Below are 12,316 nucleotides of genomic sequence, written 5' to 3'. Positions count from 1 at the left end.
GTCCTGTGTCCCCCAATGAGGCGTCAGAGAAATATTGTTTATTTCATGGCAAACATGCAACGTGTGAACATACCCCGAGACTTATATTGCACATTAGGTAAAATGTGGTGGAACTTGCTGACTCCACAAGGATTGTTTGATGATCTAATATACATTGAGGTCTCCCATTCGCTCTATTTGCATGTGACAAGCAAAGAGGGATTCAACGCGCCGCAATCTTTTTTGCTGTAGGAGATGGCAAAGCCAGCCGGAGAATCTGACAGTGGCTATTCCATTTTCCTCCACTCCACGGCTATTTCATAGCAACAAAGGACAAGCACTATGACCATTGTCTGTTGTCAGAGAGGTCTTGTAAAGGCACCGGAGCAAGAAGAAACACTGCTCCAGCTAGATAGTTATACCATAAGAGGACCCCAGCCAAAGAGTGAGTGTACATATCCCGGTATGTGTGAGAAAAAGTGCTGAAATAAGTATAAGTATAATTATTACTGATAGCAGCAGAATCTGAATATTCATGTGGACCATGCTTAAACACCACATGGGAAAAAACTGTAATTTCAGATATGGGCTGAATAGCTATATTTAACGCTTACATCCTTGTAATATTAGAATACATGATAGTAGTCATGATGACGAAAGATTCTGCAACTATCAATAGTGCCCCTTCCCACCAGTGGCAATCTACGGAATGTGATAGACATGGCAGTCTTGTGAAAGAAGCTGCATAGGACAGCTCATGACGTCACACGTTATCTTATGCTCACTCACCCCATTTTGAAGCTCTGGCTGACAGGGGGGAATAGACGTCTCCTTAATGTTGACAAAACTGGCCTGCAAGTACACAGCAGTTGCCATGTGAAAACGCAAAGATCCACTTCCATGAATTGTCTGGATTTTAAGGTGAAAAATTCCCCCCCAAAAAGGGAACTTTATGCTCCTTCAAAAAGCAAAACCTGCTGCACCTTCTTAGATCATCATCAGGCACGTGACCTTTTGTAACGGCGAGTATCTGCTTCGCTAACGGGCATCGTGCATTCTGTAATGGTGGGTGTCGGTGTCATTGATTTGTTATTAAATTGCTTCAGCTCATTCTGGGGGTGCCAGGAGAGGTTTTTTTTTTTTATTGATATAAAAGTATAGATTCACCTTTCATAAACCTATACTTTACATAGTGGAACGTTTTAAGAGGTCTATTCATCATAAGTGCGTTACAGGTACAATGAGTGTATGTGAATGATGTGGTTTAATACACCACTATATGAAACATAGCCATTGTAAAGACATACAGATCGAACAAATAAAAGGAATCACTATGCACCAAAGAAGGGAATTTTGTTACTTACCGTAAATTCCTTTTCTTCTAGCTCTTATTGGGAGACCCAGACGATTGGGTGTATAGCACTGCCTCCGGAGGCCACACAAAGCAATTACACTAAAAAGTGTAAGGCCCCTCCCCTTCTGGCTATACACCCCCAGTGGGATCACTGGCTCACCAGTTTTAGTGCAAAAGCAAGAAGGGGGAAAGCCAATAACTGGTTTAAACAAATTCTCTCCGAGTAACATCGGAGAACTGCAAACCGTTCAACATGAACAACATGTGTACCCGCAAACAAACCAACAATCCCGAAGGACAACAGGGCGGGTGCTGGGTCTCCCAATAAGAGCTAGAAGAAAAGGAATTTACGGTAAGTAACAAAATTCCCTTCTTCTTCGTCGCTCTATTGGGAGACCCAGACGATTGGGACGTCCAAAAGCTGTCCCTGGGTGGGTAAAGAAATACCTCATGTTAGAGCTGCAAGACAGCCCTCCCCTACGGGGAGGCAACTGCCGCCTGCAGGACTCTTCTACCTAGGCTGGCGTCCGCCGAAGCATAGGTATGCACCTGATAATGTTTGGTGAAAGTGTGCAGACTCGACCAGGTAGCTGCCTGGCACACCTGTTGAGCCGTAGCCTGGTGTCGTAATGCCCAGGATGCACCCACGGCTCTGGTAGAATGGGCCTTCAGCCCTGATGGAACCGGAAGCCCAGCAGAACGGTAGGCTTCAAGAATTGGTTCTTTGATCCATCGAGCCAGGGTGGCTTTAGAAGCCTGCGACCCTTTGCGCTTACCAGCGACAAGGACAAAGAGTGCATCCGAACGGCGCAAGGGCGCCGTGCGGGAAATGTAGATTCTGAGTGCTCTCACCAGATCTAACAAATGTAAATCCTTCTCATACCGATGAACTGCATGAGGACAAAACGAAGGCAAAGAGATATCCTGATTAAGATGAAAAGAGGATACCACCTTCGGGAGAAACTCCTGAATAGGACGCAGCACAACCTTGTCCTGGTGGAAGACCAGGAAGGGAGCCTTGGATGATAGTGCTGCCAGCTCAGACACTCTCCGAAGAGATGTGATCGCTACCAGAAAAGCCACTTTCTGTGATAGTCTAGAAAGTGAAACCTCCTTCAGAGGCTCGAAGGGCGGCTTCTGGAGGGCAACTAGTACCCTGTTCAGATCCCATGGATCTAACGGCCGCTTGTACGGGGGTACGATATGGCAAACCCCCTGTAGGAACGTGCGCACCTTAGGAAGGCGTGCCAAACGCCTCTGAAAAAAGACGGATAGCGCCGAGACCTGACCTTTAAGGGAGCCGAGCGACAAACCTTTTTCTAACCCAGATTGCAGGAAAGAAAGAAAGGTAGGCAATGCAAATGGCCAGGGAGACACTCCCTGAGCAGAGCACCAGGATAAAAATATCCTCCACGTTCTGTGGTAGATCTTAGCGGACGTGGGCTTCCTAGCCTGTCTCATGGTGGCAACGACACCTTGGGACAATCCTGAAGACGTTAGGATCCAGGACTCAATGGCCACACAGTCAGGTTCAGGGCCGCAGAATTCCGATGGAAAAACGGCCCTTGGGACAGTAAGTCTGGTCGGTGTGGGAGTGCCCACGGTTGGCCGACCGTGAGCTGCCACAGATCCGGATACCACGCCCTCCTCGGCCAGTCTGGGGCGACAAGTATGACGCGGCTGCAATCGGATCTGATCTTGCGTAGCACTCTGGGCAAGAGTGCCAGAGGTGGAAACACATAAGGGAGCCGGAACTGCGACCAATCTTGCACTAGGGCGTCTGCCGCCAGCGCTCTTTGATCGCGAGACCGTGCCATGAAGGTTGGGACCTTGTTGTTGTGCCGTGACGCCATTAGGTCGACGTCCGGCACCACCCAGCGGCGACAGATTTCCTGAAACACGTCTGGGTGAAGGGACCATTCCCCTGCGTCCATGCCCTGGCGACTGAGGAAGTCTGCTTCCCAGTTTTCTACGCCGGGGATGTGAACCGCGGATATGGTGGAGACTGTGGCTTCCACCCACATCAGAATCCGCCGGACTTCCTGGAAGGCTTGCCGACTGCGTGTCCCCCCTTGGTGGTTGATGTATGCCACCGCTGTGGAGTTGTCCGACTGAATTCGGATCTGCCTTCCTTCCAGCCACTGCTGGAAGGCTAGTAGGGCAAGATACACTGCTCTGATTTCCAGAACATTGATCTGAAGGGTGGACTCCTGCTGAGACCACGTACCCTGAGCCCTGTGGTGGAGAAAGACTGCTCCCCACCCTGAGAGACTCGCATCTGTCGTGACCACCGCCCAAGACGGTGGTAGGAAGGATCTTCCCTGTGATAATGAGGTGGGAAGAAACCACCACTGCAGAGAGTCTTTGGCCGTCTGGGAAAGGGAGACTTTCCTGTCCAGGGATGTTGACTTCCCGTCCCATTGGCGGAGAATGTCCCATTGAAGTGGACGCAGATGAAACTGCGCAAACGGAACCGCCTCTATTGCCGCCACCATCTTCCCGAGGAAGTGCATGAGGCGTCTTAAGGAGTGCGGCTGACTTTGAAGGAGAGCCTGCACCCCAGTCTGTAGAGACCGCTGCTTGTCCAGCGGAAGCTTCACTATCGCTGATAGAGTATGAAACTCCATGCCAAGATACGTTAGTGATTGGGTCGGTGACAGATTTGACTTTGGGAAGTTGATGATCCACCCGAACGCCTGGAGAGTCTCCAGTGCAACATTCAGGCTGAGTTGGCATGCCTCTTGAGAGGGTGCCTTGACCAGTAGATCGTCCAAGTAAGGGATCACAGAGTGTCCCTGAGAGTGCAAGACTGCTACCACTGCCGCCATGATCTTGGTGAACACCCGAGGGGCTGTCGCCAGACCAAATGGCAGAGCTACGAACTGAAGATGGTCGTCTCCTATCACGAAGCGTAGAAAGCATTGGTGCTCTGTAGCAATCGGCACGTGGAGATAAGCATCTTTGATGTCTATTGATGCTAGGAAATCTCCTTGAGACATTGAGGCAATGACTGAGCGGAGGGATTCCATCCGGAACCGCCTGGCGTTCACATGCTTGTTGAGCAGTTTTAGGTCCAGAACAGGACGGAAGGAGCCGTCCTTTTTTGGAACCACAAAGAGATTGGAGTAAAATCCTCGCCCCCGTTCGTGAGGGGGGACAGGGATCACGACTCCTTCTTCTCTTAGAGAGTCCACCGCCTGCAGCAGGGCATCTGCTCGGTTGGGGTGTGGGGAGGTTCTGAAGAACCGAAGTGGAGGCCGAGAACTGAACTCGATTCTGTACCCGCGAGACAGAATGTCTGTTACCCACCGGTCTTTGACCTGTGACAGCCAAATGTCGCAACAGCGGGAGAGCCTGCCACCGACTGAGGATGCGGAGGGAGGAGGCCGAAAGTCATGAGGTAGCCGCTTTGGAAGCGGTTCCTCCATTTGTTTTCCTGGGGCGTGAGTGAGCCCGCCAGGAATCTGAGCTCCCTTGTTCTTTCTGAGTCCTTTTGGACGAGGAGAATTGGGCCTTGCCCGAGCCTCGAAAGGACCGAAACCTCGACTGCCACTTTTTCTGTTGAGGTTTACTTGCTCTGGGCTGTGGTAAGGAAGAGTCCTTACCCTTGGACTGTTTTATGATTTCAGCCAATGGCTCACCAAACAGTCTGTCTCTAGATAATGGCAAGCTGGTTAAGCATTTTTTGGAACCAGCATCTGCTTTCCAGTCCTTTAACCACAAGGCTCTGCGCAAAACCACAGAATTGGCGGACGCCATAGCGGTACGGCTCGTAGATTCTAGGACAGCATTGATAGCATAGGTCGCAAACGCAGACATTTGCGAAGTTAGGGACGCCACTTGCGGCACTGCTGGATGTATGAAAGCATCCACCTGTGCTAAACCAGCTGAAATAGCTTGGAGTGCCCACACGGCCGCGAATGCTGGAGCAAACGACGCGCCGATAGATTCATAGACAGATTTCAACCAAAGGTCCATCTGTCTGTCGTTGGCATCTTTAAGTGAAGCGCCATCCTCTACTGCGACTATGGATCTAGCCGCAAGCTTGGAAATTGGGGGATCCACCTTTGGACACTGGGTCCAGCGTTTGGCCACCTCAGAGGGAAAAGGATAACGGGTATCCTTAGAACGTTTAGAGAAACGCTTGTCTGGATGAGCGTCGTGTTTCTGGATCGATTCTCTGAAGTCAGAGTGGTCCAAAAAAGCACTTAATTTACGCTTGGGATATAGGAAATGGAACTTCTCCTGCTGTGCAGCTGCCTCCTCTGCAGAAGGGGCTGGGGGAGAAATATCCAACAGCCTATTAATTGCCGATATAAGGTCATTAACCATGGCGTCACCATCAGGGGCATCCAGATTGAGAGGGGCCTCAGGATTAGAATCCTGGTCACCGTCCTCAGTCTCATCACAGAGAGACTCTTGTCGCTGAGACCCTGAACAGTGTGAAGACGTGGAGGGTCTTTCCCAGCGAGCTCGCTTAGGCTGCCTGGGACTGTCATCTGAGTCAGAGACTTCAGCCTGTGATGCTTGAGATCCCCTTGAAGTACGGATTAGTTCCAACTGAGGGGGACCGGCGAGCATAGACACAGCAGTGTCCATGGTCTGAGTAACTGGCCTGGACTGCAAGGTCTCCAGTATTTTTAACATAGTCACAGACATTTTGTCAGCAAAAACTGCAAAGTCTGTCCCCGTCACCGGGGCAGGGTTCACAGGCGTCTCTGCCTGGGCTACCACCACATTAGGCTCTGGCTGACGGAGTGCCACTGGGACTGAACATTGCATACAATGTGAGTCTTTGGAGCCTGCCGGTAGATCAGCCCCACATGCTGTACAAACAGTGTACACAGCCTGTGCCTTGGCACCCTTGCGTTTTGCGGATGACATGTTGCTGCCTCCTCAGAGCAGTACAGGGTGTTCAGCCAAGAAGCGACCTTACAGTGCACTATATAAATATATATATATATATATATATATATATGGTACCAAGAAAAAAGTACACTAATATAACACTGAGGCACTAGAGGGGCCAGCACTACTGTGCTGCTTACCACCCGCTTAGGAGCGGTGTGTGGACTCCAGAAATCCCTCTAGTCTGGGTCTCCCAGAGCCTGCTGCCTTTCCCCAGCCAGCCGCATGTGTAATGGCTGCCGGCGTCCTTGTGGAGAGGGGGGGCGGGCCCTGGGCGTACACCGACGAAGAGCGGGAAGTCTGCTTCCCCCTGTGCCTAGTGAGAGGGCTGGAGCATGTAAATAAAGCTCCAGCCCTCGGCGCTGTTAATTGAGCAGCGTCTCTCCCCTACCCTGATTGACAGGGTGGGGGCGGGAACGAAGCGGCACTAGGCCGCAGAAGCCGGGGGCTAAAGTTAGAAACGCCGCCGCCGTAAAAGCGCGGTCGGCGCCAAGTCCCCGGCGCACTACAAGTCGCAGCTGCGTCGCCGCTCCAGGAGCGGTCGGCGCAGTAGTTCCCAACATGAAACGTCACTCAGCAAAGCTGCAGTGACCTAACCCCAGCGCACAGCGCTACTGTCCCCGGCGCACTATAACGCTCAGCAAGCCTGAGAGTGTCCGTGCCTGCCGGGGACACAGAGTACCTGAAAGTTGCAGGGCCTTGTCCCTGAACGGCACTCCCGCTCCAAATCCAGCAGGTTCTATGGGTCTGTGGATGGAGCCCGGCCCCAGGGCTTGGGGGCCGGCAAGATCCCACTTCCACAGAGCCCTCCAGGGGATGTGGAAGGAAAACAGCATGTGGGCTCCAGCCTCTGTACCAGCAATAGGTACCTCAACCTTACAAGCACCAACCGCGGGTGAGAAGGGAGCATGCTGGGGGCTCCACATGGGCCCTCTTTTCTTCCATCCGATATAGCCAGCAGCTACTGCTGACTACAAACAGTGGAGCTATGCGTGGATGTCTGACCTCCTTCGCACAAAGCAGAAAACTGGTGAGCCAGTGATCCCACTGGGGGTGTATAGCCAGAAGGGGAGGGGCCTTACACTTTTTAGTGTAATTGCTTTGTGTGGCCTCCGGAGGCAGTGCTATACACCCAATCGTCTGGGTCTCCCAATAGAGCGACGAAGAAACTTTTTTTTTTTCACTGATGAAGTTGACAAGGTGGGAAATTGTGGTGGCTGAAGCTAATCGTGGTTTTTCATACTTGATGCAAAGATTCAGTGACAGTTCTGAGATGAGTCTACTCACCAATATATGCCACATTGTTATTCGGCTTAGATCACTCACCTACCAGTGGCTTCATGATATGCCAGCTCAAGAAGCTCTGCGGAGGAGTGAACCACCTCTCTCTGTCCACTCCCCTGCAGATCCACCATGTTCTGACGTGTTTGGTGATGTATTTGAATGGCTTCTCCAGAAGGCCCTAGAAAAAGATAAATTTGTATATATGTGTTATATGACATCCCAACTCAAATGTCGTTTTAGGGTCGGCCTGATTTTGCATGCTAATTTTAGTGGTCTGTCTCTTATGTGCCAACAAAGATTCTGATGAATTTATATGAGCTGCAGACACCACCTCCCTCCCCCCAAACTGAAGACACCGATTATCAGCTGATGAGCAGTTCTCTTAAGGTACCTTCACACATAACGACTTACCTGCGATCCCAAAAACGATGCGACCTGATAGGGATCGCAGGTAAGTCGCTGGGAGGTCGCAGGTGAGATGTCACACAGTGAGATCTTACCAGCGATGCAGAACAATACAGATCGCAGTAGCGATCTGTATAACGATCTCAGCAGTCACTGTGATCCTGTTACACAGTGTCAAACACAGCGATGTGTCCTGCCCAGCAGGACATCACCTTTGAAGAAAATGACCTGGACCATTCTGCAACGACTAGCGATCTCACAGCAGGGGCCTGATCGCTGGTAAGTGTCACACATAACGAGATCGCTAACGGGATCGCAACTGCGTCACCAAAACGGTGACTCAGCTGCGATCTCGCTAGCGATCTCGTTATGTGTGACAGTACCTTTACTAACCACAGTAATACAGAGAAATCTGATTATCAGTGATCTGTAAGGTGGGGAAAATAGAATACCATTAAAGAGGTTGTTCACTACTCTTCAATAGTGGCCACATGCCTGTAAAAAACTGATAGGGAAGGCTTTTTCTAAATATCTTGTTCAGCCAATTCTGCCTCTCAGCGGCACTATTGCGGTCCACTAATCCTTAAGAAGGGACCCTCGGGCTCCGCGACCTCTGAGATCCGGTGATGTCACATCAACTTCCAGTTGCCCCAACATCACAGAAGCCAGCCCCAGTCTCCCTGAGTGACTGGGCTGTGGGCAGTGTTGCACCGCTCATCACAGCCCAGGACTGCTCCAGCTTGCGGTGCTCTGCAGCAAAGGAGAGGGCGCGTAACATGCTGGGCTGTGATGCTAGGCTGTGATGAGCGGTGATACGCCACCCACAGCGCAGTCACTCAGGGAGATTGGGCTGGGCTCGGTGATGTTGGGTCAACTTGACGTGACATCACCAGATCTAAGAGGTTACGGAGCCAGAGGGTCACTTCATGGGGATTAGTGGACCGTAATAGCTCCCCTCAGAGGCAGAATTGGCTGAACAAGGTATTTGACAAAAGCCTTCCTTATCAGTTTTAAAAAGTGATGTGGCCACTATTGCAGAGTAGTGAACCACCCCTTTAATACAGACTCCTGACTCACAGTGGACTCAGCAATGGGTGTATACTGCACATTAACACATAAGTAACTGACCACTCAAATCAGTGTGTCATTACTTTATGCTGCCCTTCAAGCTAATAGGTTTCCTTTAGAAGACCTCATCAAGAAGATAAAACTGACAGTAATGGGTGTACATACCCACAGGAAACGTATGCATCCATCTCCGTCTATTAGAGGTCAGCTTCATTGGCATGCGCGATGGCGCAAAAGGATTGATAAGAGCTCTCTGCGGATGGTATCCTCCAGGACGGATGTGTAGCATTGATTCTGCACTGCCAACGTGAAATCTGCCGGGAGCACTCGAGTCTCGCTGCTGAGATTCCATCATCCTTTCTAAAAAATCTGCAGGATATAGAAAATAGAGTGTAAGCACACAAATGATAGTTATTACAATGCTTTATTCCTCTATGCCTAGTTAAGCGGGTTCAGTTTTATATAATGAATGAGGCACTACCCCTATAGCAGGTTTCTTGTACTTTGCGATAACTGAATATCTGGTAAAAGAAAGGTGAAAAAGGATTTTACCTGCCTTTCCTTTCTCCATTGCGTGATACCTTTAATCAAATTTTTCATGTTGAACCGAATACATGATGTAATAGTGGCTGCAGAGCGGGATGAAACTATTTTTTTTGCTTCCACATTGTGGAAATATTAGCAAAGTAACATAAGTCAATAACTTATGTTATCACTAGTTGCAAGGTATGATAAGGCTAAGTTCACATATTGCTTTTTTGCTGATCTTTTGGCAGTAAATAAAAAGCTGTAGTGAAAACGCAGGTTTTGCTGCTTTGTTTCTTTCATATTTTGCTGTATTTTCAGTAACTCAAAGCTCATCTTTGCTTCCAACCTTGTAAGCATGAACAATACAAGGTGTTAGGCAACCAATGCAAGATGTACATGAAACCATATAACATTTTGGGGGAAAAAAAAGGACAATTTGATCAAATTATTTAGGGGAAAAAAACGTTATGTTAAAAAAAAAAAGCTGGATTCATGTATGAAGCGCAGCCCTGAACTAAGGTTACATGAGTTCATGAAAAAATACACAATTGCAAATGTAAAAACAGCAAGGGTACTTAACTTAGTAGTGTATTGTTTACTTAAAGCACCACTCCAATGTTTTGTTGTTTTCTAGCACTGGGGTGGTGCTTTAAATCTGACTCTCTTAATCCTAATTTGCTACGGTTTTGCTGATACAACAATAATAAAAATAATCATAAATAATAATAATTAAAAAAAAAATAATTTGAACATAAATCTGACGCTCCAGTAGTTTCATCAAATTTTGGCGCTGCTTCAGTTCTAGGATGCCATCTCATGCCCGTAACTGCTGACTGTTCAGTAGCTGGATGTTACATCACAAGGACTCAATGCAAGTCTACAAGAGCAAGAACAAGGCTCTAATAGAGTTGCATTGAATTGTGACCTCCAGCATACTCCATGAAACACTGGAGCTACCGGCAGGGTACATATCGCTGGAGACCGATCGGAGCTACGCTGGAAGCAGATAAAGGCGGCGGCAGGGGAGTATCAGATAGGGGTCAGGGGATATACATTTAAAGCTCCACTCCCTTGCTGAATAAAAAAAACAAAAAAAACCCCATTAAACAAAATACCTCTGGAGTGGTGCTTCTACGCATTAGTAGAAAGCTGGTAGGGCATTGTTCACTTTCACACATTTGTAGGGCATGGAGGTGGTTGAGAATGGTTTACTTTAACAGACATCACGAATGGAATTAAACTGTACTAACACTCACATCCATGCTCACATGATGATATCAAGACATTATAGTACAATTTAAACTTGGGGGAGAAAAAAAAAACAAAAAAACAAAAATAAATGCGTTATGTACCTGCGTTTTTTTTCACCCAAAACACTGCAAAAACTGATAGCAGTGTTTATGCACTTACTCATGGTTTTGTATTGGGTGAAAAAATAATGCCGAAAGACATGACATGTTGCAGTTTTCAAAAAAACAAGAAAAAGAAACCAAAAAATAAAACGTGGGCATGAGGTTTCTGAAATCTCAGCTTTTTCTGGTAGCATAAAGGCAGGTTTTAATTTGCACAAATAATGCAGCAAAAAAAAAAAAAAAAGACAGAAATAAATGTAAGCAACAACGTAAAGTGTGAACTTAACCTAACAGCAAAGTCAGCAGCATTTTTTGGCAAATGAAAGATTGTTTCGTTCCTAAAACTGAAACAGGGGTGTCGATGTGCGTGAAGGCCCAAGCTCTCGTAAAATGTACAGATAAAATGCAACAGAATTGACTAAAGTGTCCATTTGCTGCAGATTGTGTTCAGCAATATATACCGTGCTGTGCTGTAAACACAGACAGATAATATCAGAGCCCACACAGCATGCAAAACTCCCCAGAGTGTAAGATTTTGAGTACATGGCGCTATAATCTGTTCACGACAGGCTATGTAACCCAGTGGCATACGCCTATTTTAGGTCCAGTTCACACGGGTAAACATTTTTCCCTTATCGTTACTTGTCTAACTCAAACATCCTCAGTTTTGAGAACCTCCAATTACATTTAGGCACATATCGGCATACTACATTTCCAGTTTTCTATAAAATGGCGGAATGGCTTTAACGCTCTTTGATCAAATAGTGTTAATCAAGTGTCCTATGTTATTTATATGTACTACCACTAGTTACTTCATTTATCATAGGGTATTTGTTCATTTTGTGTTTTTCTCCGGTTTTGTTAATAGTAAAGGCCGACATGAATAGCGGAGTTATCCTTTAACATAATATATAACTTTGTATTTTTCCTCACCCACTAACCGCTCCTCCTCCCCCTGTTATGGACAGTATTCAGTTTTATATGAAAATATCCAAAAATAAAAATACTCAAAACGGCGCTTGGATTGTGTACCACACCCATATCTGCGCTCTGACATGGGACTTTCTGATTAGGCTCTCGTGATTCATGCGGATTTAGCTTAATATAAAACGATGAGATACATACACTGAGCTTTATATATTAGATAGATGTATGGATGTATGGATGTATGTATGTATGTATGTATGTATGTATGTATGTATGTATGTATGTATGTATGTATGTATGAATGAATGAATGAATGAATGAATGATTGAATGATTGAATGTGTGTGTCCGCTAAAGGAATCTGCACCGTTGCCTTTACAATCACAACATTTTTCACAGACGCCTCAGACATCACAAGGAACTACTGGTTTTAATAGCAGCTGTGATTGGTTTTTATAGGAACAAAAGACATTGTTAGTATAAAAAGCTGATGTGTGAGGTAATATGATGTC

General features: G+C 47.4%; 1 protein-coding gene across 1 annotated transcript in view; it reads right to left on the bottom strand.

The window, feature by feature from the left end:
* DEPDC5 (DEP domain containing 5, GATOR1 subcomplex subunit) overlaps window positions 1-9,569 on the bottom strand; it is a 65,020-nt gene extending 55,451 nt beyond the window's left edge. The window contains exons 1-3 of the mRNA XM_075322129.1: window positions 9,551-9,569; window positions 9,164-9,367; window positions 7,568-7,703 (exon numbers count right to left, since the gene is read on the bottom strand). Coding sequence (XP_075178244.1) covers window positions 7,568-7,703; window positions 9,164-9,367; window positions 9,551-9,569 — 359 coding nt within the window. The remainder of the gene's footprint in view (window positions 1-7,567; window positions 7,704-9,163; window positions 9,368-9,550) is intronic.
* Window positions 9,570-12,316: the final 2,747 nt, after the last annotated feature.

This window comes from Anomaloglossus baeobatrachus, chromosome 1 (genome assembly GCF_048569485.1).
Source record: "Anomaloglossus baeobatrachus isolate aAnoBae1 chromosome 1, aAnoBae1.hap1, whole genome shotgun sequence".
NCBI lineage: Eukaryota > Metazoa > Chordata > Amphibia > Anura > Aromobatidae > Anomaloglossus > Anomaloglossus baeobatrachus.
Note: the sequence above shows the minus strand (reverse complement) of the source record. Positions and strands in the feature narration are given on the sequence as shown.